The sequence below is a fragment of the Ornithorhynchus anatinus genome, chromosome 21 (assembly GCF_004115215.2).
Source record: "Ornithorhynchus anatinus isolate Pmale09 chromosome 21, mOrnAna1.pri.v4, whole genome shotgun sequence".
Taxonomy (NCBI): Eukaryota; Metazoa; Chordata; class Mammalia; order Monotremata; family Ornithorhynchidae; genus Ornithorhynchus; species Ornithorhynchus anatinus.
Window position 1 is genome coordinate 2,605,471 of NC_041748.1, and position 24,917 is coordinate 2,630,387.

Sequence of the window (24,917 nt, forward strand, 5' to 3'; positions counted from 1 at the left end):
TTCCACCGAGGGGCGGCTGGAGAATATTCCTCGAGCTTCTAAAAATAGAGGAGACGGAAGAAAGAGACCCAGAGAGTCATTCTTGCCGTCGGATTCATTCGTCCGTTCGTTCATTCGATAGTATTTATTGAGCGCTCACTACGTGCAGAGCACTGTACTGAGCGCTTGGAATGGACAGATCGGTAACAGATAGAGACAGTCCCTGCCCTTTGACGGGCTCACGGTCTAATCGGGGGAGACGGACGGACAAGAACAGTAGCAAGAAATAGAATCAAGGGGACCCCGGTCCGGTCGCCTCACTTCTCTGGGCCTCGGTTCCCTCCTCTGGAAAAGGGGGATGAAGACTGGGAGCCCCAGGAGCCCCAAGAGCAGTGCTTGACACATAGTAAGCGCTTAACGGGTACCATTTATCATCATCATTATTTGATTGATGGGTTGATCGGCAGCTCCTTGAAGGCTGCTTAAGAAAGACTATCGATCTCTAGACCGACAGTTCCTGGAAGGCGGGAAATCGTGTCTTCCCCCCGTATCGGAGTCTCCCGAGCGCTCCGCGCCCGGTAGACCGTCAGCTCCTCGAGGGCTCGGACGGCGTCTGCCGACTCCGTCGGCGTGTCCCGGGCGTCGGGCACGGCGGTCCGCGCCCGGGAGGCCGCCCGCTCCCGAGCTTCGGGCCGCGGCCTCCCCCGACCTCTGACCCCGGCCTCCGCCGTCCGCAGCGGGCCGCCCGGCGCCCGGCGTCCCCGACGTGCGACAGCCCGCGAGGTGGGTGTCGGCCCCCGCGGGGGGCCGGGTGACCCTGCCCTGCCTGGTGGAGGCCCTGGAGCCCCCCGGCCCCGTGCTGTGGTTCCGGGGGTCCGGCCCGGCCCGGCGGCTGGTCTACGGCGGGAGGGCGGCCCCCTCCCCGGCCCCCAGGGTCGCCCGCCTCCACGCCACCAACCGGGACTTCTCCATCCGCCTGGACAACGTGTCGGCCGAGGACGAGGGCACCTACTTCTGCGTCAAGTTCCGGGCCCGGGCGTCGGGCCCGGTGGAGCTGGGCTCCGGGCCCGGGACCCGCCTCCTCCTCGCCCGCCGGCGCCACCGGACAGGTCAGGCCGAGGACCACCGAGCCGCCCCTCCTCCCGTCCCCTCCCGCCTCCTGCGCGGAGCGTTTAGCGCGGGGCCCCGGGCCGCCCGGGGGACGACGTCTCTGCTGCTGCGGCGGCCGCCGCCGCTCATTTTCCGGCTACTACAGCCTTGGCTCCTGCTACTCCTGTTATTCTTCCTGCCGTCCTCCCTAAATACGATCTCTCCTCTTCCTCCTCTCCCTCCTCCTCTCCCTTCTCCTCCTCTCTTCCTCTTCTTCCTTCTCCTCCTCTCCTCTTCCTTCTCTCCCTCCTCCTCCTCCCTTCCTCTTCCTCTCCCTCCTCCTCCTCTATTCCTCTTCATCCCTCTCCTCATCCTTCACCTCCTCCTCTCCCTCTTCCTCCTCCTCTTCTTCTCATTCTCCTCCCCCTCGTCTTTCTTCTCTCCCTCCTCTTCCTCCTCTTCCTGCCGCTCCATGGGTCCCCAAACCGAGACCACCCCCCAAGAAGCAGAATGTCTGTGTGTGTTCGTGTCCGTGGGTCCCTCCCCTCCGTCCCCCCCCGCCCCCCGAAATCACTCCGGGCTCCGGGGGGGGGGGGGGGGGGGTCCTGACTGACCAACGCCTTGATGTCATCATCAGGTCACTCGGCAGGACATTCTGACGTCCCGGGGTGGGGGAGCGGCCGCCCACCTTTCCCTGCCTCTCCTTCATTGGGTCATTCATTCATCCATCCATTCAGTCAGTGGTATTTACTGAGCACTTCCGGTGTGCAGAGCGCTGGAAAAGTCCAATACAACAATAAACGGACACGTTCCCTCCCCCCCGGCCCCCGCCACCGGCTACGACCCGTGACCCCGGCCCTCGAGACCCCTGGGGGTCAAGCCCCTGGCCCGGACCCGAGCTCCAGGCCGGCCCCCCCCCCCCCCCGCCCCCCAAAGCCCGTCCCGTCGCCCCCTCCCATCCCCCCCCCACTCCTTCTTCGTCCCGCAGGGCTGCTGGCGGGGCTCGGCTGCTTCCTCCTCCTCCTCTTCCTCCCCGCCGCCGTCGTCTCCCTCCTCCGCCGGACCTCAGGTAATCGTAATGCCGCTCATTCATTCGATCCTATTTACCGAGCGCTTCCCCGGTGCGGACCCCTGGACTAAGCGCTTGGGAGCGTCCGGTAAAACAGTGATCGGACCCATTCCCTGTCCGCAAGGAGCTGGCAGACTGGGCGGGGGGGAGACGGCCGTCGATATAAATAAATAAATTCCAGATATGCGCATAATGATAATAGTAATGATGCTATTAAGTGTTTACGATGGGTCAGACGCTGTCCTAAGCACTGGGGTAGATGTAAGACAGGTTGGACAAAATCCCTGTCCCACGTGGGGCTCGGAGTCTCCATCCCCATTTTCCAGATGAGGAAAGCGAGGCCCAGAGGAGCCAAGTGACTTGTCCAAGGTCACCCGGTAGACCCGGGGCGGGGCCGGGATTAGAACCCAGGTCCTTCCGACTCCCAGGCCCGGGCTCTACCCATTTAGGCCACGCTGTTTCCGTGGTGATAACGGTAATAATAATAATGCTGGTATTTGTTAAGTACTCACTAGCTGCCCGGCACCGTACTAAGCGCTGGGGAGGATTCAAACAAATCGGATGGGACCCGGTCCCCCGTGGGGCTGACCCCGTCTCCATCCCCCATTTTCCGGATGAGGGAACCGAGGCCCAGAGAGGTGAGGTGACCGGCCCGGGGTCGCACGGCAGACTGTAAGGGCGGGGGGGACACCCCGCCTCTCCCGGCCGCCTCCGGGCAGACCGCTGACCCTCTCTCCGCTTCGCCTCCTCTAGGGCGGACGTCCCGCCGGGACAGGTGAGTGTCGGGACGCCCCCCGCCCCGCTTTCTGGTATTCGTCGAGCGCTCACTATGCGCCGGGCACCGTGCTGGACGCCGGGGGAGGTTCAGGTAGGTCACGGTCCCCGTCCCGCGGGGGGGCTCCCGGCCTTAATCCCCATTCGTGCATTCGTTCAATCGTAGGCGGGCTGGCTCGGCGAGAAGCGGCGTGGCTCAGTGGGAAGAGTCAGGGGTCGTGGGTTCTAATCCCGGCCCCGCCACTCGGCGGCCGTGTGACTTCGGGCCGGTCGCTTCCCCTCTCTGGGCCTCAGTCCCCTCATCCGTCTAATGGGGCTGAAGACCGGGAGCCCCACGGGGGACAACCCGGTATCTCCCCCAGCGCTTAGGACGGTGCTCGGCACACAGTGAGCGCTTCACATCCAACGTCGTCATCTACTGAGCGCTCGCCTGGGCGCTCGGGAGAGTCCATCAGAGTTAGAGGACGCGAGCCCGGCCCTCACGGAGCTGCCGGCGTTCCGTGGGCGGAGCGCTGGGCTGAACGCTCCGGGGAGCGTAGGGTCCTCTGTGCGGAGACCTCGCGACGGCCTGTTTCTCTCTCCCTCCTCAGCTCGGACTCCCGGCTTCGCCCTAGGGCCCGGAGCAAGGTGAGAGCCTCCGTCGGCCCCTCGGGGGTATCTACCCAGCGCCCGCGGCGGGCGGAAACCGCGCCGGGGGGAGGCTCGGCGCCGGGGTCGGGGGGACGGCGACGGCCGGTCGGAGGTTGGTCGGCGGTATCTCTCGAGCGCTCACCGCGTGCAGGGAGCTGCGCTAAGCGCTCGGGAGAGTCCGACGGAACAGATCGGCGGACGTGTGAGCGGCCCGAGGTTTCGCGATCCCGGGCCGGACCCCGGCACCGCCCCCCCGCAACCTCCTCCTCCTCGGCGTCCGTGTTTCCGTCCCAGGGCCCGGCCGACCGAGACATCGTGTACGTGGACCTGCGGGTGGGGGCGGCCGGCCGGCCGGCCCGGGGCCCTCCGGGGCGACGGGAGGGCCGCTGCCAACACGCGGGCGGCCGGCCGGAGGGCCGCTCCGAATACGCCACCATCCAAGCCCGGTAAGCCGGGCGAGGCGGCGGGGAGGCCGCGGACCGGCCGCGGACGGCCGGGGGAGCCCGCGCCGTGCGGGAGCGGGCATTCTCAAGCGCTCACCGTGCGCCGAGCGCCGTCCCTGGCGCCGGGGGAGACCCGAGGCCGTCGGGCGGTCCCCCGCGGGGCGCGCGGTCTTCATCCCCATTTGGCAGACGAGGAACTGAGGCCCGGCGAAGGGGAGCGAGCGGCCCGGGGGTCACGCGGCGGCCGAGAACCCGGGTCCTCCCGACTCGCGGGCTCCACAACCGCTTCTCTGGACTGAGCGCTTGGGAGAGTCCGACAGAGCGAGCGGACCGTGGGGAGAGGGAGAATTTAGAATCCGGGCAGTAGAGGACGAGGATCAATTAACGTCGGCATTCGTGAAGCGCTCACCGTGTGCCGAGCGCTGTTCTAAGCGCCGGGGGAGACAGAAGCTCATCGGTTCTACCCCACGCGGGACCCGATGATCTCGTATCCAATCCCGGCTCCGCCCCCCCCGTCTGCCGCGTGACTCTGGGCCGGTCACTTCCCGTCTCCGGGCCTCGGTTCCCCCTCCTCCGGAAAACGGGGATGGAGGCGGCCGGCCCCGCGCGGGACAGGGACCGATTCGCCTGGATCCACCCCGGCGCTCGGTTCGGTGCCGGGCACGTAGTAAGCGCCGAACGGACACCACAGTCCCCATTACCGCCATCGTCTCCCCCCGGCGCTCGGTACAGTGCTCGGCCCAGAGTCGGCGCTTCACAGGAACATACCACGAACACAACAGCCAGCGCCGTCATCTTTACTTCTGTCACCGCAGGTAGGCCGGGCGCGGTCTTCTCCGAGGACGCCGATCCCGACACGGAGACGACCCTCCCGGGCAGCCGGAGACCCCGGGAGCGCGGGGAAACCGAGGCAGGGCCCGGCTACCGTCCTTCGGAACCCGAGGTCGGCTCCGATTCGAATCGCTTCTAGACCGTCCGATCCCGGTGGGCGGGGGGGTCGCGGGGCGTCTGCACCGGACTCTCCCCAGCGCTCAGGACGGCGCTCCGCGCTCGGTAACCACTCAATAAATACCGCCGATCGACCGCTAGACGGACCGCGGGCAGGGACCACGTCTACCGCCTCCGCCGTAATGATATCGCCGGGATCCGTTAAGCGGTCGCTATGGCGCCGAGCCCCGAGAAGCAGCGCGGCCTCGTGGCCAGAGCCCGGGCCTGGCGGTCGGAAGGCCCCGGGTTCTAATCCCGACTCCGCCACCGGTCCGCCGGGTGACCTAGGGCCGGGCGCCTCCACTCCCCCGGCCCTCCGTTTCCTCTCTCGCGAAACGGGAATCCGAACCCGGCTCCTCCGACTCTCGGCCTCGGGCTCTTCCCGTTGGGCCGCGCTGCTCCCTTGCCCCCCGTGTGACCTGGGGGGAGTCGCTTCACTCGCCCGCTGCCGAGGGAGGAGGTCGTAGCCGGGGGTCCGTTGGTTCGTCCCATCGGATCTACGGAGCGCTCGCCGTGCGCGGAGCGCTTGGGAGAGTCCGACGGAACCGTACACGGCCCACGTTCCCTGCCCGCAACCGGCTGACGGTCTAGCGGGGGAGACGGACGGGAAGAGAAATAAATTGCAGGGTAAATAAACGACAGACGGAGTAAAAAAATCGTAGATAGAGTAAATGAGTCACACATATAAGAAATCCGCGTATCCGGTCGTATTTATCGGGCGCTTACCGTGTGCAGAGCACTGGACCGAGCGCTCGAGAAGCAGCGGGGCTCGGTGGCAAGAGCCCGGGCTTAGGAGTCAGAGGTCACGGGTTCTGATCCCGGCTCCGCCACCCGGCAGCCGGGCGATGGCCTTGGGCCGGTCACTTCACTTCTCGGTGCCCCGGTTCCCTCGTCTGTAACGCGGGGGCGAAGACCGGGAGCCTCACGCGGGACCACCTGATGACCCTGTATCTCCCCCAGCGCTTAGCACAGTGCTCGGCACGTAGTAAGCGCTTAACAGATGCCGACATTATCATCATCATCATCATCGGGAGAGTCCAGTAGGACAACAGAACAGACCCATTCCCCGCCCACGAGGAGCCGCCGGTCTAGGGGGGAGTGGGAGGCGAAGAGAAAGGAAGAATCGAAGGGGACGCGAGCGGGGCCGGGGAGGGGGGGAGAGGGGGCCGGTCGGGGCGACGCGGAAGGGAGCGGGAGAAGAGGACGGGAGGGCGCGGTCGGGGAAGGCTTCCCGGAGGAGGCGGCGGGCCCGCCGGAAGGCCCCGGAGGCCGGGAGAGCGCCGGCCTGGGGGCCGGGAGGCGGGCCCGGGTGGGGGGGAGTCGGCGGGGTCGTCGCGCTCAGCGACAGGCTGCTGAAGGCGCCGTCTCTGGCGGGACCATCTGTCTGTCTGTTTTTGCTTGTTTTCCATCCCGTGGGGACACGGGCCCGCCCGCCCGCCCGCCCGCCCCACCTCCTGCCGCCCTCCTCCATCTATCCCTCTACACACCTCCGTCCCCGCCGACCCCCTACCCCGGGAGCGGGGAGGGCGGCGCGTCACGTCACCGTTCTCCCGGACTCTCCCCGGCGCTTAGGCCAGCGCCGCGCGCCCAGTAGGCGCTCAACAAGTAGGACTGGATGAACGAATGAGCCGAGGGCGCCCGGTCCCGCTTGACGAGGAGCGTGAAAAGAAAAAAGGAGTCCGGGGGCCTGGCCGGGGGGACCGACACACCAATAGAGAGAGAAACCCTGGACGGGAGAGGGGGGAATAAAGGGGGCAGATCCAAGAGCGAGGGGAGGGGGAAGGCGGAAGGGAGCGGGAGACGAGGAAAGGAGGGCGCGGTCGGGGAAGGCTCCCCGGAGGAGGCGGCCGGCCGCCCTCCCCGCTTCTTTTCCCTGCCTACGTTGGCTGGGCTTCCGTCTTCCTCCACGCGCTCCTCGTTCGGTGACACCTCGCCGGGCGTCCAGCGCGGCCCGGCCCTCGGTCCGCTCGCCCTCCCGCCTCACCTCGCCGAGCGTCCGGTACGGTCCGGGCACGCGGCTCCCCCCACCTCGTCTCCGGCCGCCGACCCCTCGCCCGCCTCCGGCCTCCGGCCTCCGGCCTGGCTTTCTCTCTTCGGAGCCCTCCCGGAAGGCCGCCTCCTCCGGGGAGCCCTCCCCGATCGAGCCCTCTCCCCCGCCCGTGGCCGTGACCCCCAGGCCCCACAGCGCTCACGGCAGCGTCCCCGCACTCTGCCGCCGCACCCCTCCGGCCCTCGCCCGTTCTGTCGTCCGTCACGGGCGGGGATCGGACGGTCGCCGGGGACGCCCGCTGCGGTATCCGTTCCGGGCCGAGCGCCGTTCCGAACGCCGGGAAGGACGCGGATCGGGCGGGACCCGATCCCCCCCATCCCACACGGGGTTTCACGCCTCGCGGGGAAGGAGGACCGGGGATCGGGACTCCATTTCACAGAGGAGAAAACGGAGGCCCGGAGAAGCGAACGATGACGACGCGGCCGTGGTATCTGTCCCGCGCCCGCCGTGTGCCGAGCACCGTTCTAAGCGCTGCGGAAATTACAGATCTCATGGGCCCGTGTCTACGGGGGAAGGAGGACGGGGATCGAAGCCCCACTCTACAGAGGAGGGGACGGAGGCCCGGAGGAGCGCAGGCCGACGACGGTCGTCACCGCGCTGTCCGTCACGAGATCGCCGGGCGCCGGGGAAGACGCCGGTCGGGCCGATCGCGATCCCCCGTCCTTCGGGGGGCTTCCCGTCTACGGGGGAAGGAGGGCGGGGATCGACCCTCCGGTTCCTAGAGGAGGAGACCGAGGCCCGGAGGAGCGGAGGCCGACGTCGACGGGGAAACCGTCGGCTACGCGCTTACCGTGCGCCGAGCGCTCTCCTAAGCGCCGGGGAAGACGCGGATCGGGTCGGACTAGCCAAGAGGAGGAAACCGAGGCACGGAGAAACGAGTAACGGTCCTAACGACGGTAACCGCACCACCGACGACCGCGGTCTTTGTGAACCTCGCTGCTCCGGCCACCCACTTGGTATGTCGACTCTAAGGTCCTCTAGACCCGAAGCTCCCCGTGGGCCTGAAATGTGACTGTTAATTCTGTGGCCCGGAATGATGGGGGAGGGTCGGGGGGGGGGGTCCTGGAGGGGTTAGGGAGATGGGGGAGGGTCGGGGGGGGGGGGTAGGAGATGGGGGAGGGTCCTCGGGGGGGGGGTTAGGGAGAGGGGGGAGGGTCCTGGAGGGGGTGAGAGGAGATGGAGGAGGATCCCGGGGGGGTCAGGGGAGATGGGGGAGAGTCCCGGCGGGGGGGAGGAGATGGGGGCAGGTCAGGGGGGGGGAGGAGGAGATGGAGGAGGGTCCCGGGGGGGTAAGAGGATATGGGGGAGGGTCCCGGGGGGTCGAGGAGATGGAGGAGGGTCCCGGGGGCGTTAGGGAGATGGGGGAGGGTCTGGGGGGGGGGGTAGGAGGAGATGGGGGAGGGTCGGGGGGGGGGGTCAGGGGAGACGGGGCAGGGTCCCGGCGGGGAGGAGGGGATAGGGGAGGGTCCCGGAGGGGGGAGGAGGAGACGGGGGAGGGTCCCGGGGGGGAAGGAGGGGACGGGGGAGGGTCCCGGGGGGCGTTAGGGAGACGGAGGAGGGTCCCGGGGGGGTAGGAGGAGACGGGGGAGGGTCCCGGGGGGTCGGGGGAGACGGGGGAGGGTCCCGGGAGGGGTAGGAGGAGGAGACGGGGGAGGGTCCCGGGGGGGTCGGAGGAGGGGGTGGGGGAGGGACCCGGGGGGCGTCGGGGAGATGGGGGAGGGTCCCGGGGAGGTCGGGGGAGGCGGGGGCGGGGCCTGGGGGGGGCGGGGCGCGGGGGGGCTGGAGGGAGAAGGGGGGAGAAGGTCGGGGGCCCCTCCCCCCGCCGGGCCGGGCCGGCTGGAGCTGCGGCGTTGTTGGGGGCGTCCGGGACCCTCCCCCCTCCTCCCCCCCCCATCTGTATCCCCGGGAGGCAGCGGCGGGTGTGGGGGCGGGGACCATGTGATCGGGGGGGGGGGAGGGGGCGGGAGCGGGGGACACACAGAGACACACAGAGACACACACAGAGACACACCGAGAGAGCCCGCCCGGCAGAAATCAGGCAGCAGGGGAGGCCGGGCCCAGAAATCGGGCGGCGGCGGCGGTGGGGTCGGGGGGGGGGGGGAGAGAGAGAGAGAGAGAGAGAGAGAGGCTCCAAATCAGACGTCAGAGGAGGTCGGGCCCAGAAATCGGGCGGCGGGGGGGGGGGCCAGAGGGAGGGGGAGAGAGAGAGAGGGAGAGAGAGAGAGAGAGAGAGAGAGAGAGAGCGGGGCCACAAATCACACGTCAGAAGCCCTCGGGCCCCGAAATCGGGCGGCGGGCGAGAGGCGCGGGCCGAGAAGTGAGGCTCCGGAGGGAGGGGGAGCTGGGCGGCGACGGGAGGGGAGGCCGAGGCCCCGGCCCCCGACCCCGCCGAGCCCGCCCATGGAGACCCCTGACCCCCGAGCCCGGGCCCCCAGAGCCCGGGACCCCCGGGCCCGGCCCCTCCCCCTCCTGCTCCTGGCCGCCGCCCTCCTCAACACCCCAGGTCAGTGCACCGGCCCCCCGGCCCCCTTCGGCCTTCCTCGCTCTTTCTCCCCTCCTCCTCCTCCTCCTCTTCCATCCCCTGTTCTCCCTGCCCCCCTTTTCCCCCCTCCCTCCTTTTCCCATTCCCCCTTTCCTCCCTCTCCATTTCCCCTTCCCCTTCCTCCCCTCTCTCCCCCCTTCCCCTCCCCTCCCGGTCCCTCCATCCCCCCTCCCGGTGTGTCCCCGCCACCATCCCCCCTTCCCCTCCTCCTCCTCCCTCTGCCCCCCTCCCCCTCTTTTCCCTGTCTCCTCCTCCTCCCCCCCTCCCCCTTTTCTTCGTCTCTCTCTCCCCTTCCTCCTCCATCCCTTCCCTCCCCCCACCACCTCCTCTTCTCCCCGTCCCCTCCTCCCCTCCCCCTTTTCCTCCCTTTCCCACCCCCTTCCTCTCCCCCCTTCTTCCTCTCCCTTTCCCAGACTCCACCTCCTCCCTCCCTCCCTCTTTCCCTTTCTTCCTCTTCCCCCCTCCCCCCAACCCCCCAAGCTCATAGCCCTCTTTCGACTCCGAGATATTCCTGCCCCTTTCGGAGGGGAGGAGAGTTGGGAGCGGGGGGCGATTTGCCCCCCTGGTGCTTCTGCCCGGGACTGGGGTGGGTCTTCTCTAACTCTGGGGTGGGGGGAGCTGACCTCTGACCCCCACCCCGCGCTTGACCCCGAATGCCGGAGGGGATGGGAAGGGGGCCGCCGGCTCCGACGGGTTCCTGGGGCTCCGGGTGGGCGCCGGATGGGCGGGCTTCCGGGACAGGACGGCCCTTGATACCCGCACAGATGTCCGTTTGCCAGGGGCGACCCTTAGGCTTCGCCTCCCCCTCCCCCCCCCCAAAAAGACCTGGCTCAAAATGGCCTTTCTTCCTCCCAGACGGCCTCGCTTCTTCGCCACCCCCCGCTCCCCCAACCAATCCCCACTTCCTTCCCATCGGTTCTTCTTCCTCCCGTGCCCGGATCCCACCGTGGGCCTGGTGAAGCCCAAGACGTACCCGCCGGCTCGGGCACGGCCGGGCCTCCCTCGCCCGCCTCGGGGGCCGGAGGAACGGCCGAGGGTGAGGTTGGGGGTGGGGGGTCCCACGCTGAGACCGGGGGGAGAGAGGTGGGTCCCACAGGGAGAGGGAGGGTCCCGTGGGAAGAAGGGAGGGGGAGGAAGAGAGAGAGAGAGGGTCCCTCACAGAGGTCAGGAACGGGGGCGTCCCACGGCGCGCGAACGAGAAAGAGGGAGAGGATCCCACCGGAAAAGGGGGGAAGGAAGAGGGTCTCCCTCACAGAAGCTGGGGGAGAGAGAGGGTCCCACAGAGAGAGGGGGAAGGATCCTAGGGAAAGAGGGGGTCCCTCTTAGAGGTTGGGGGAGAGACGGAGAAAGAGAGCGGGTCCCACGGGGAGCGGGGGGAATCCCACCGGGAAAGAAGAGGAAGGAAGGCCGGCCCTCAAAGAGGTCGAGGTCGGGGGGAGAGAGGGAGAAAGAGAGAGAGGGTCCCACGGGGAGGGGGGGGAATCCCACCGGGAAAGAAGAGGAAGGAAGGCCGGCCCTCAAAGAGGTCGGGGTGGGGGGGAGAGAGGGAGAAAAAGAGAGAGGGTCCCACGGGGAGCGGGGGGAATCCCACCGGGAAAGAAGAGGAAGGAAGGCCGGCCCTCAAAGAGGTCGGGGTGGGGGGGAGAGAGGGAGAAAAAGAGAGAGGGTCCCACGGGGAGCGGGGGGAATCCCACCGGGAAAGAAGAGGAAGGAAGGCCCGTCCTCAAAGAGGTCGGGGTGGGGGGAGAGAGGGAGAAAGAGAGAGAGGGTCCCACGGGGAGCGGGGGGAATCCCACCGGGAAAGAAGAGGAAGGAAGGCCCGTCCTCAAAGAGGTCGGGGTGGGGGGGAGAGAGGGAGAAAGAGAGAGAGGGTCCCACGGGGAGCGGGGGGAATCCCACCGGGAAAGAAGAGGAAGGAAGGCCCGTCCTCAAAGAGGTCGGGGTGGGGGGGAGAGAGGGAGAAAGAGAGAGAGGGTCCCACGGGGAGCGGGGGAATCCCACCGGGAAAGAAGAGGAAGGAAGGCCGTCCTCAAAGAGGTCGGGGCGGGGGGGAGAGAGGGAGAAAGAGAGAGAGGGTCCCACGGGGAGCGGGGGGAATCCCACCGGGAAAGAAGAGGAAGGAAGGCCCGTCCTCAAAGAGGTCGGGGTGGGGGGGAGAGAGGGAGAAAAAGAGAGAGGGTCCCAAAGGGAGAAAGGAAGGTAGAGGGTCCCTTGCAGAGGTTGGGGGGCGGGGGGAGAGAGACAGGGGTCCCACGGGGAGGGGGGGGAAGGAAGAGGGTCCCTCACAGAGGTCGGGGGGAGAGAGACACAGAGACAGACAGAGAGATAGAGTCCCAAAAGGAGAGAGAGGAAGAGCGAGGGGAAGAAAGAGGGTCCCTCACAGAGGTCGGGGGGAGAGAGACCCGGAAAGAAAGAGAGGAAGAAAGAGGGTCCCACAGGGAGAGAGGGGAAGGAAGAGGGTCCCTCAAAGAGGTCGGGGAGGAGAGAGGGAGAGAGCGAGGGTCCCACAGGAAGAGGTTGTGGGTTTTAATCCCGGCTCCGCCACCTGCCTGCTGTGTGACCCTGGGCAAGTCGCTTCGCTTCTCCGTGCCTCCGTTTCCTCCTCTGGAAAATGGAGATGAAGGCCCGTGAGCCCCACGGGGGACGGGGACTGTGTCCGACTGGATTTGCCTGGATCCGCCCCGGCGCTTCGTACGGCATCCGGCCCAGGGTGCGCGCTCACCAATAACGACGGTGACAAGAGGGAGGGTCCGGCAGGGGGTCGGGTTGGGGTCCGGGCCTCTGTCAGCTCACGTGGCCGATCCTCCCGTCCTGGAAGAGAAAGCCGAAAAGCAGATTGAGGGAAGCGGCGCCCGGGCCCGGGGGTCAGGGGACCCGGGTTCCGATCCCGGCTCCGCCGCCCGCCCGCCGGGTGACCTCGGGCGAGTCTTCTCCTTTCTCCGGGCCTCCGTTTCTCCCCCTCCGCAAAATGGGGATCCGGGAGCCCCGCGTGGGACGGGGACCGGGTCCGACCCGATGTCCGTGCGTCTCCCCCGGCGCTCGGCACGGTGCCGGGCACGGCGTGGGCGCCGATTCCAGCGTTGGGTTGGTTAAGCCCTTCCCAGACGATGGTTTCTCCCCCTCCGGACTCGAAGCTTATCGCGGGCAGGGATCGTGTCTTCCAAACCGGTCGCCCAGTACGGTGCTCTGCACTTGGAGCGTAGACCGTCGGCTCATCCTGGGCAGGATTTAACGAGAAGGATAATAATGACGATCACGATGGTGTTCGTTAAGCGCTTAGCGCGTGGCCGGCGCTGTACCGATCGCTGGGGTGGATCCAGGCAGATGGGGCTGGGCCCGATCCCCGTCCCCCGCGGGGCTCGCGGTCTCCAACTGAGGCCCAGTGAAGCGACCGGCCCAGGGTCACCCAGCAGACGAGTGGCGGAGCCGGGATCGGGACCCGTGACCTGCCGACTCCCGGGCCCGGGCTCTACCCGCCGAGAGGACTTGCGTCTACCCGCTCCGTTCTGTCGGACTCTCCCAGGCGCTCAGTACAGCGTTCCGCACGCGGGAGACGGTCAGCTCCTCGAGGACGGGGACGGCGCCCGCTCACTCTATTGGACTCTCCCAAGCGCTCAGTACGGTGCTCTAGACTGGCCGGTGTCTACACTCCCCCGCCCACGGGTCCCGATCCCGGCCCCGCCACTCCCCTGCTGGGGTCCCTTCACCTGTCTGGGCCTCAGTTTCCTCCTCTTAAAATGGAGGTTAGGGAAGCTGACGGGAAGAGGCCGGGAGGCGGAGGGACCCGGGTTCCCGGCCCGGCTCCGCCGCTCGTCCGCCGTGTGACCTCGGCCGAGTCGCTTCACTTCTCCGGACCTCAGTTCCCTCCGCTGTCGAACGGGGACGGAGACCGCGAGCCCCACGGCTCGGATCCGCCCCGCCGGAGAGCGCCTACTCCGCGCCGGACGCCGAGAAGCCGCAAGACAGTCAGGCCGGTCACGGTCCCCGTGCCTCCCGGGGTTCCCCGTCTCGGGGGGAGAGGAGGGATCGAATCCCCATTTGACAGTCGGGGGAACCGAGGCCCCCCCGAGAAGGGAGGTGACTTGTCCAGGGTCACACAGCAGACGAGGAAGAGCAGGAGAGGCAGTGTGATCCGGGGGGAAGGGCTCCAGGCCGTCGGCTGGTCGTGGGCAGGGAACGTGTCCGTTTATCGTCCTCTCCCAAGCGCTTAGTTCAGTGCTCCGCACACGGGAAGCGCTCAATAGATACCATCGATGGACTGTCAGCTCATTGCGGGTGGGACCGTGTCCATTAGAATCTCTCTTCTATTAGACTCGTATTTCTCGAGCGCTGACTGCGCGCAGAGCGCCGGGGAGAGTGGCCCATTCGTATTTATCGAGCGCTTACCGCGTGCGGAGCACCGTGCTGAGCGCCGGAGAGAATCACCCGTTCGTATTCATCGAGCGCTTCCTGTGCGCGGAGCGCCGTGCTGAGCGCTTGGGAGAGCGCGATTGAATGAATATATATCAGAATTAACGCTCCCCCTCTCCGGGCCTCGGTTTCCTTGAGGAACCAGTCCCCGTTCTCCCTCCCCCCGAGCCCGGGAGCCCCCGCGGGGGCCGGGGATGGCGTCCGACCCGACGGTCACGGATTCCCACCGGCGCCCGGCGGGGTGTTTGACGCACAGTCGGCGGCGAACTGACACCCCGAGACGAACCCCCCCCCCCCCCCGCCCCGCCGCCCCGGGGAGGTGGAAGCTGGCAGCCCGCCCCCCGCGCCGTGACTCAGTGAAGGGGGTCGCGTGGATCGATGGGAGGGACTTTTATAGACCGTCCGCCTCATCCGCCCCCTCCGCCATCTGTCGGAAAGGGCACCGGGGAGAGACGGGGGAGGAAGATTCCACTTTTGGATCCGAAAACTCCCCTGGGCCCAACGAAGGGGGTCCCGGTTCCAGGGAAGCGGATTCATCCGGGGCCCGGCCGTCCGTCGGGGCTCTTTGCCGAGCGCTTCCCGGGGCCCGGCGGGCCCTCCGGGCCGGGGGCTCGTCGTGGGCGGGGGACGTGTCCGTCGGTTGTCAGGTCGCTGAGGGCGACGATAATGACGACGACGGTATCCGTTAAGCGCTCACTAGGGGCCGGGCGCCGCGCTGAGCGCCGGGGTGGATCCGAGCCGATCGGGATGGACGCGGGCCCCGTCCCCCGTGGGGCTGGCCGTCTCCATCCCCCCGTGACAGAGGAGGGAACCGAGGCCCGGAGGAGGGAAGTGACTCGTCCGAGGTCACGCGGCGGACGAGGGGCGGAGCCGGGATTAGAACCCAGGACCTGGGAGTCTGTACCCACTACCCACTCCGCCGTGCCGCTTCTCGCTACTGAATAACATTCCAAATAACGATATCGGATGAGAAGAATTGTAAAAACGGGGGGGGGGGGGGGGGGCGAAAGGCTGTGACTCTGTCCCGAGGATCTCGTATCTATCCCGGGGCACGGCACAGTGCTCGGCACAGGCCGAGCCCTTTCTTGAAGGGTGTCTGTTAAGCGTCAGACGCCGTGTCAAGCGCCGGGGAACATCCAAGTTAACCAGGCGGGACACAGTCCCCGTCCCGCCTGGGGCTCGCGGTCGAAGTGGGAAGCAGAACGGATGTCCTTGTTTTAGAGTCGAGGAAACCGAGGCCCAGAGAAGCCAAGTGAGTTGCCCAAGGTCACACAGCGAGCCGGGGGCAGAGGAGGGATGAGAACCCGGGTCCTCGTGAGTCCCAGGCCCGGGCTCCACCCGCCGGGCCGCGCCGCTTCTCACCGACGACGGCCCGGCCCGGCGGGCGGAGCCCGGGCCCGGGAGTCGGGAGGTCCCGGGTTCTCATTCCGGCTCCGCCCCTCGTCTGCCGTGTGACCCGGGGCCGGTCCCTTCGCCTCTCCGGGCCTCAGTTTCCCTCCTCGGGAAAACGGGGACGGAGACGGTCAGCCCCACGGGGGACGGGCCCGGGGCCGACCCCGTCGGCTTGTCTCCGCCCCAGCGTCCGGTACGGCGCCTGCCGCGGAGAGGAGCGGCGTGGCCCGGCGGGGGGGGCCCGGGCTTGGGAGTCCGAGGTGGTGGGTTCCGATCCCGGCTCCGCCACCCGTCCGCCGGGCGACGTCGGGCGAGTCGCCTCACGGCCCCGCGCCTCGGTCCCCTCATCCGTCAAATGGGGACGGAGACCGGGAGCCCCACGTGGGACCGCCCGACGACGTCGCGTCGACCAGCGCTTGGGACGCCGCGCGGCACACGGTGGGCGCTTAACCAACACCGTCGTCGTCGTCGTCGTCACGGGAAGCGCTTAACCAGACGCCGTCCTCCTCCTCCTCCCCCACTGGGCCGCACCGCTTCTCAAACGGTCGGTCGGGGCTCTACCCGCTAGGCCGCACTGCTTAAACAGCTCCCAGTTTGGGGTCTACCTACTAGGCCGCCCCGCCTCCCGCCGGCAGACCGCTTTCCTCCCGGCCAGGCCGCGGCGTCTCGGAGCGGAGCCGGGCGAGGGCCGCTGAAAGAGGCTTTGTTCGGGCCGAGCAGGAGGAGCCCCGCGGTCGACGGGCCCCGGGCCGGGGGGGGGGGGGGGGGGGAGCGGCCGGCCGGGCTCCGGCCGCCGCCGCCGTTCTCGCTGCCGGAGGGGGAGGGGGCCCCGGACCACCGGGAAGGGTCGCGGCCGCCCGTCGGCGTCTCGAGAGACCGACGTGTCCGGGGGAAGCGGTGGACGGAGCCGGGGGTGGCGCGGCGGGGGGGGGACGACGGAGGGGCGGCCCGGCGGGTAGGGTCGGGGGCCTGGCCGTCGGAAGGTCCTGGGTTCTCCCCCCGGCCCCGTCCCTCGTCCGCCGTGTGACCTCGGACCGGTCGCTCGGCTTCTCCGTCCCCACGTCCCCTCACAGTCCCCCAAACCCGTTCCCCGGCCGCCACGTCCCCCCCGGCACATCCCCTCGCAGTCCTCCCGCGTAATGGCCATAATGATGGCATCTGGTAAGCGCTTACCACGTGCCAGGCACCGTGCTACGCCCTGGGGTGGGCACGAGCAAACCGGGTTGGACCCGGCCCCGTCTGACAGAGGGGGGAACTGAGGCCCGGGGAGGGGATGTGGGGGAGACGTGGCGGCCGGGGAGGGGGCGTGGGGGACCGTGAGGGGACGTGGAGGAGCCGTGGGAGGCCGAGGAGGGAGCGTGGGGGCCGCGAGGGGAAGACGTGGCGGACCGGGAGGGGACGTGGGGGCCGAAGCGGGGATGCGGAGGACCGGGAGGGGACGTGGGGGGGGACGTGGAGGAGCCGTGGGGGGCCGAGGAGGGGAGGGGAAGACACGGCAGCCGGGGAGGGGGCGGGGGGACGTGAGGGGACGTGGGGACCGAAGAGGGGACGTGGGGGAGACGTGGCGGCCGGGGAAGGGGGCGTGGGGGACCGTGAGGGGACCTGAGGTCCGGAGAGGGGACGAGGAGAGCGGATACGGAGGACCGGGGGGGGGGGGGGGGATTCGGAGGCCGGGGAGGGGGAGTGATGGACGCGGGGGCGACAGGGCGCCCGGGGAGGGAACGGGGGGGGGTCTCGAGGGGGGGACGAGGGGTCGTGGGGGGTGAGGTCGGCGAAGCCCCGACTGCGTGCCAAGCGCCGGTCCGGGCGCCGAGGCGGATACGCTACGACCGCGGTGGTGATCGTAACTGTGGTGCTTCTGAAGCGCTGACTACGTGCTAAGCACTGGGGGAGATGCCACACAAGAAGCGGCACGGCAGAGTGGACGGGGCCCCGGCCCGGGAGCGGGAAGGTCGTGGGTTCTAAGGCCGGCTCCGCCCCTCGTCTGCCGGGTGACCCCGGGCCGGTCACTTCCCTCCTCTATGCCTCGGTCACCACATCTATAGTAATGATAATGGGGTTTACCGAGCGCTTACTACGTCCCAGGCGCCGTGCCGAGCGCCGAGATGGGGATGGCGACTGTGAGCCCCACGTGGGACAGGGACCGCGTCCCACCCGGCTGGCCGTACCCACCCCAGCGCTTAGAACAGCGCTCGGCACATAGTAAACGCCGAACGAATGCCATCGTCATCGGCGGCGTTATAGGAAAGAGCCCGGGCCCGGGGGTCGGAAGACGTGGGTTCCAATCCCGGCTCCGCCACCCGTCCGCTGGGTGACCCTAGGCGAGTCACTTCACCTCTCTGTGCTTCAGTTCTGGCACCCGTAAGAAGAGGGTTCGTTACCTGTCCTCCCTCTCCTTAGACTGTGAATTCCATGCGAGACGCTGAATATCTTATACGTAGTAATAATATTAATGATAGGGATGCGTTAAGCGCTTATTATGTCCCGAGCACTGGGAGTAGATACAGGATAATCAGTTTGAAAACAATCCTTCCCTCTCGCTGAGCTCAAAGTCTAAGGGGGGGGGGTGGGGGGTGTCCCCATCTTACGGAGGAGGAAACCGAGGCACAGAGAGGCGAAGTGGCTCGGCCCAGGTCACACGACAGGCAGGAGGCGAGATCAGACCTCCGATCCCGGGCTCTCTCCACCAGGCCACGCCGCAGTCTATCAGTCGATGGGATTTATCGAGCGCCTGTCGCGTGCAGGGCACTGTACTGAGCGCTCGGGCGAGTCCACTAGAGTCGGCGGACGCGCTCCCCGCCCCGTGAGGTGGGGGTCAGCCGGGATTGTGCCCTGGGCGTGTTCGGAGCCTGTGTTACCCAACCCCGTCTCCACCAAATCCAGAACGCCGACCCGGCGCCATCTTGAAATACCCTCCATTTAGCGATCTAGGGACCGATCGGCCGTGGGGGTCGAATGAGAGAGAGGAGCGGAGGAGGAGGCCGAGGTGGCGGGACGGCGGCGCCGTCTACGGCGACGGGGAAGTCCGGGGGAGGACGGGGTTCGGGCGGGAAGACGAGGAGCTCCGTCTTGGGCGTGTTAAGCTCGAGGGGACGGCCCGAAGGCGGGAGGAGATGGGAGACGGCGGTGGGGGGAGAGAGACGAGGGCCGGGGAGGGGGATCCGGGAATCGTCCGCGTGGAGTCGGGGGGGGGGGGGGGGGGGCGAGCGGCGGGAGGGAACGAGGGGTCGTCTCAGGGGTAGACGGAGAAGAGAAAGGGGCCCGGGACGGGACGCGGCGAGGGGCGGGCGGGCGGCCGGACCGACGGGGGGGGGAGAACCGGGAGAGGACGGGGTGGGCGAAACCGGGGTCGGGAGACGCGGGAGGTCCACGGGGTCAAAGCCAGGCCGGGGAGAGAGGGAGAGAAGGAAACCGAGGCCCAGGGAACCGAAGCCACGGCAGGCGGGGGGCGGGACCCAGGGCCTCCCAGCCCCGAGCTCTTTCCTCCAGGCCCGGGAAACGTCCTGCCTCCGCCTCCGTGACCTCGGGGGACGCCCGCATCCACCCCGGCGCACGGCGAGCGCCCGACAGACACCGTCTTTGTCGTCCCCGTTACGGGACGGCGGGCCCCACGCGGGACGGGGCCCCGCGTCCTCCCCGTCCTCCCCGACCCGCCCGGCGCCCGGGCCCCCACTGAGCGCCTCCTCGGGGGCTACTGTCGTCGTCAGGAGGCGGCGGCGGCGTGGCGGAGGAGACGGCGGAGCTGGAGGTGAGGCAGCCGCCGGGCCCGGTGTCGGCGGCGGCCGGGGAGACGGTCACCCTCAACTGCACGCTGACGGCCCTGGTGCCGCCCGGCCCCGTCCGCTGGTACCGGGGCAACGGGACCCACCGCTGGGAGATCTACAACTTCAAGGAAGGGTCCTTCCCGCGGGTGACCCCGGCCACCCTGCCCCGCTCCGGGGCCGAGCTGGACTTCTCCGTCCGCCTCCGGAGCATCGCCCCGGCCGACGCCGGCACCTACTACTGCGTCCGCTTCCGCCGGGGGAGCCCCGCCGACGTCGAGTTCCGCTCCGGGGGCGGCACGGAGCTGACCGTGAGCGGTGAGTGACCCCCGGGGTGGGTGGGGGGGATCCGCCGCGGGGCGGAGGTGCGAGGTCCGCCCCCTCGGGCCGAACGCGAAGGCGGCAGCGGAGGCGGAGGTCGCGGGTTCGAATCCCCGCCCCGCCGCTCCGGGCCGGTCCCCGCGCCTCTCCGCGACCTCGTCCGCAAAACGGGCACGGGGAGCCCCGGCGCGTGGTCGGCGGAGAGAGCCCGGGCTGGGGGGGGGGGGGGGGTCAGAGGTCACGGGTTCGAATCCCGCCTCCGCCGCCCGTCGGCTGGGGGCCCGGGGGCGGGTCACGTCACGGGGCCTCAGTGACCTCATCTGGAAAATGGGGACGCAGCCCGGGAGCCCCACGGGGGCCGACCCGATGACCCCCGCAGCTCCCCCGGCGCTCGGCACAGAGGGAGCGCTTAAGAGACGTCATCGTGATGATGACGATGGGGTGGGGCGGAGGTCTGCGGCAGGGGGATGGCGGGGGTGGGGAGGCGGCGTCTGACGTCACCGCCTGACGTCACGTGGCGTGCGTCTCCCCTCCCCCCCCCAGCGCGTCCGTCGCGTCCGGTGGTGACGGGCCCGACGGGGCGGCTGCTGCCCGGCCAGGAGGGGGCGTTCACGTGCCGGGCCGGCGGCTTCTCCCCGCGCGCCATCGGCGTCACGTGGTTCAAGAACGGCAACCGGCTCCCGGCGGCCCCCGCGCGGGTGTCGCCCAGCGGCGGGGAGGGCGTGGCCTACGAGGTGGCCAGCACGGTGCGCGTGCGCCTGGCCGCCGACGACGTCCGCTCCCAGGTCATCTGCGAGGTGGCGCACAGCACGCTCCAGGACCCCCTGCGCGGCTCCGCCAACCTCTCCCGCACCCTCCGAGGTGAGCCCGCCCCGCCCCGCCCGCCTCACGTCACCAAGCCGTGGCCCCGCCCACGCCCGCCTGTCACCACCGCGCCCACGTCGCGTCACCCGCTCTCGGACCCCGCCCACCACGTCGCGTCATCGCCCTAGGCCCCGCCCACAGCACCTGACCCGGCCCCGGCCCCCGCCCACACGGCGACCCGCCCACCTCGCGCCATCCGCCCCGCGGCCCCGCCCCCAGACCCGGCCCCGCCCACGTACGTCACTCGGCCGACGCCCGCCTCACCCTAGCCCCGCCCACATGACGTCATCGGTCCCCGGGACCCCGCCCGACAGCGCCCCGCCCGGCCCCGCCCGCACACGCCACTCGGCCGGCGGCCCCGCCCGCCTCACCCTAGCCCCGCCCATATCACGTCATCGGCCCCCCCGGTGACCCCGCCCACCTCGGGCCCCGCCCGACAGCGCCCCGGCCACGCCCACACACGCCCCTCGACCGACGGCCCCTCCCCCATCGCCCTAGCCCCGCCCCCATTACATCACCGACCCCCGTGGCCCCGCCCACACGTGCCACTCCCCCCGTGACACGTGGCCCGTCCCTGGCCACGCCCACACGTCAGCCTCCAATCGACGGCCCCGCCCCCAAATCGCCCCCCCCCCCGGGACCCCCAAATCCGGTCCTCCCCGCCCCCTTCCCTAGGGAATCTCCCCATCCCCCCCCCTTTTCCCTCCATTCCCCTCCCTGGGTGGGGGGGTCGGGGGTCCCCGGGCCCCGTCCCCCGTCCCCTGACGGCGCGGGCCGGTGTCCCTTTGCGGTGCCAGTGCCCCCGGAGGTGTCGGTGAGGCAGATGCCCGGCCCCCGCGCCCCTCCGGCCGGGGAGGGCCCCCCGCCCACCGTGACGGTCGCCTGCCTGGTCAGCCGCTTCTACCCCGCCGCCGTGCGCGTCAGCTGGCTGGAGAACGGCACGGGCCCGGGCGTCGGGGGCGGGGGTCCCGCCCGGCCCCGCGAGAACAAGGACGGCACCTTCAGCCTGGAGAGCCCCCTGCAGCTCAACGCCTCGGCCCTGAGGACCCCCACCCAGCTCACCTGCCTGGTGGAGCACGACGGGCAGCCCCCGGCGCGGGCCAGCCTCACCCTCCGCCCCGCGTCCGCCGACGACGCCCGCGCCGGACCCCCGGGTGAGCGCCCCGGCGGCCCGGGCGGGGGGGGGGGGGACGGACCCCCGCTCCCGCCCCTCGACCGGGGCGGGGGTCCGGGGACGCGGGTCGCCGCCCGACCCCGGGCCGGTCGCCCCGCTTCTTCGGGCCTCGGTCCCCCCCCCCCCCTCCGTAAAACGGGGATGGAGACCGTGACCAGAGCGGATCGGGGCGCCTCTTAACAGACGCCGTCGTTCCCGTTATCGTTATTTTGCGGAGGGGGAGGCCGAGGCCGGGCGGAGGGACGGAGCGGGTCGGCGGCGGGGCCGGGGGCCGGGCGGGGGGTCCTAATCGGGGGCCGGGCTGGAGGGAGGTGGGAGCGAGGCGGTGGTGGGCGGCGGGGGGGCCGTGGTGACGAGCCCCGGGGCCCGTTCCATCCCGTCGTCCGCTTCCCGCCGTCGTGGAGGAGCAGGGGGTCCCGGCCGGTCGTCTCCGGTGCTGATCGTGGTGAGCTCGGTGTGCGCGCTACTCTCCGCCCTGCTCGTTGCCGCCGTCTACGCCGTCCGCCTCAACCACAGGAAAGGTACGGGGCGGCGAGGGGCCCGGAGGGGGGCCGCGGGGCGGGGAGCGGGAGAGTCCAGCGCGGTCGCTGGGCCCCGTTCCCCGCCCTCGAGGAAGCGACGGTTTTCCGATCGGGGATATCTATTGAGCGGCTACCGGGCCTGGAGCGCTATACCGAGCGCTCAAGCGAGCACGGGACGACAGGGCCGGTAACCGCGGTCCCTGCCCTCGAGAAACCTACGGTCTACCGGCCCGTCGGTGGTGTCTGTTGAGCGCCTGCTGCGTGCGGAGCGCCGTACCGAGCGCTCGGGAGAGTCCGGTAGAGCAGCAAACAGACACATCCCCTGCCCGCAACGAGCCGACAGTCTAGAGGGGGAGACGGACGTAAAGGGGAATGAATAGATAGATAGATAGATAGGTAAATAAATGTATTCATAATAATGAAGGTATCTATTAAGCGCTTACTACGGGCCAGGGACCGTGCCAAGCGCTGGATTGCAGATATATCCGTACGTGCCGTGGGGATGGAAGGGAGGGTGACCCCCCCCCCCCCCAGGCCTGGGCTAACTAGGCCACGCTGCCTTCCGTGTGTGCCTGACCCGATTAACCCGTGTCCGCCCCAGCCCTCGGCACAGTGTTGGGTTCACGCTAAGCGCTTTAACAAACACCTTCAAAAATGTCGCCTTCCGGGGTTCGGGCCGTTGATTTATTTTCCCTTTATTTCAGCCAAAGGGTCCATGTCTTCCACGAGGTAGGTGCCGGAGACGGGGTGGGGGCGGGTGACAACCACACTGACCGCCCGACCGCTCACCGCACGCCTACCGCGTGCGGATCGCCGTACTGGGCACTTTGGGAAATCCAGTAGAGTGAGCAGGCACCGTCCCTGCTCTCGAGGAGCCCGACGGTGGGCAGAATGCCGGATAGAAAGCGCTCGATAGATACTACCGAAGGAATGACTGAGCGCCTAGGAGCGTCCAGTACAGTTACCAGACACGATCCCCCGCCCCCGAGGAGCTGCCGTGTGCAGAGCACTGTGCCGAGCGCATGGGAGAGTCCGGTACGGTCCGCCCCGAGCCCCGCCTCCGAGGAGCCGACGGTCGATCGAGAACCCGGCCCCCAGATCCGGATGATCGCGACGGCGTCCGTTACGCGATTATCGGGGGCCGGGCGCCGTGCTAAGCGCCGGGACGGTGAGCCCCCGACGCTCCGTCGGGATCCCCCCCCCCCCCCCCCCCCCCCACCTCCCCGAATCCGGGACCCTCCGGAGGCCGGGCGGGGGGCCGGGGGACCCGCCGACCGGCTCCTCCTCTTCCTCCGTCCAGGTTACACCAGCCCGAGAAGATCACGCGAGACGCCTCCCAGGTACCGCCCTCCCCGGACCCCCGTCGGACCCTCCCCCTCCCCCGGAACGGTCGCGACGAGGGTATCTGTTGGGCGCCTGCTATGGGCCGAGCACCGTTCCGAGCGCCGGGGGCGATACGGGGTCATCGGGCGGTCCCCCCCGGGGCTCACCGTCATCGCCCCCCTTTTCCAGATGAGGGAACCGAGGCCCAGAGAAGGGAAGCGACCGGCCCCGGGTCACCCAGCGGATAGTCGGCGGAACGGGGGTTAGAGCCCAGGTCCTCCGACTCCCCGGCGCGGGCCGAGCCGCGTCTCCGGGCCGGCCCGGCAGAGCGACGGTCCCCCGCGTGCGGGGCGTCCGGGGAGCGTCGGACGGGGTCCGCGGGCCCGGCCCCCCGCCCTCGAGGCCGGGGACCCCGGAGCCGAAGGACCCGACGTCCGCCCGGCCGCGCTGACCTCCCTCCCCTCGCCCGCCCAGGCGCCGGAGCCCCAGGACCTGAACAGCGACATCACGTACGCGGACCTGAGCCTGCCCCGGGGGAAGCCCAGCCCCCCGCCCGCCCGGCCCCCGCCCGCGGACGACACGCTGGCCTACGCCGACCTGGACATGGTCCACCTCGACCGGGAGGCCAAGAAGGCCGGCCCCAAGGAGGAGAGCCCGCCCTCCGAGTACGCCTGCGTCCACGTGCGGCCCCGGGGGCCTTGACCGCCCGCGCTCCCGCCGCGCGCCGGGCCGGCCCGGCCGGCGGCCGCCGCGTCCCCTCTCCGGCCCGGAGCGACTTCCCGTCTCGGGGACCGCCGCCCCGCCATCTCGCTCCTTCGGGGAGCGAGGCGGCTCCGGTCCCGTCTCGCGGCCGGGGGGCGACGGGCGGTCTTTCCGCCCCCTCCCCGAACGTTCCTCCCTCTGGGCCGCGGCCCAGGCCCTTCCGAGTCGCCCGGGGCCCCTTCCTCGGAGAGATCCCCCGAGGACGGCGTCCCCTCGCGTTCCCTCCCGGCCGGAGAGGCGCGGAGGGCGGCCGTCTCGGATCTCGGGGCGGCGGCGGAGGCCGTTCGGAGCCGCCCGGGCCTCCTTCCTCGGGGAGACCCCCCGAGGACGGCGTCCTCTCGCGCTCCCTCCCGGCCCGAGAGGCGCGGAGGGCGGCCGTCTCGGGTTCCGGGGCCGCGGCGGAGGCCGTTGCGAGTCGCCCGGCCCCCTTCCTCGGAGCGATCCCCCGAGGACGGCGTGCTCCCGCCCCCTCGGCCGTCGAGGCGCGAAGAGCGGCCACCTCGGATTGTCGGGACGGCGGGGGGCGAGGGAGACCCCTCCCACCTTTGACGGGGTCTCCCCCCGGACCCCCGGCCCCAGCTGGAAAGCCCCTCACGCCCCGCAACTCGCCAACCCTCCCCTCTCCCCCTCGCGTCTCCTCCCGCTCTGTAAATTATCGGGAAGCGCGACGGCCGGCGCCGTCTTGACCCCCGCTCCCCGCCCGAGGCGTCTGGGGAATTCCCCCTGTGGGGTGGTGTCTCCGGGTGGTTCGAACCTCTGTCTCTCAGCTCGCCGTCTTGTGTCCGGTTCCCCGCCGTCCGGGGGTGGGGTGGGATCCGGGGTGGGG

General features: G+C 69.9%; 1 protein-coding gene across 1 annotated transcript; it reads left to right on the forward strand.

Annotated features, from left to right (window-relative positions):
* The first annotated feature begins 430 nt into the window (after positions 1–430).
* On the forward strand, positions 431–24,082 carry LOC114806184 (tyrosine-protein phosphatase non-receptor type substrate 1-like). Its single transcript, XM_039910066.1, has 15 exons — positions 431–434; positions 717–1,088; positions 2,057–2,137; positions 2,891–2,912; positions 3,502–3,538; positions 3,836–3,987; positions 4,804–4,927; positions 9,473–9,524; positions 19,073–19,444; positions 19,991–20,308; positions 21,109–21,465; positions 21,896–22,006; positions 22,711–22,735; positions 23,307–23,346; positions 23,804–24,082. The coding sequence occupies exons 1-15, from the start codon at positions 431–433 to the stop codon at positions 24,029–24,031; spliced, it is 2,295 nt and encodes a 764-aa protein (XP_039766000.1). The 3' UTR covers positions 24,032–24,082.
* The last annotated feature ends 835 nt before the right edge of the window (positions 24,083–24,917 follow it).

What these genes read in the sequence shown, in the direction of transcription:
- LOC114806184 (XM_039910066.1), top strand. An exon ending in CGCCCGCGCCGGACCCCCGG is followed by an intron (nt 21,466 to 21,895) that starts GTGAGCGCCCCG and finishes GTGGAGGAGCAG; the next exon opens with GGGGTCCCGGCCGGTCGTCT. An exon ending in CCGCCTCAACCACAGGAAAG is followed by an intron (nt 22,007 to 22,710) that starts GTACGGGGCGGC and finishes CCTTTATTTCAG; the next exon opens with CCAAAGGGTCCATGTCTTCC.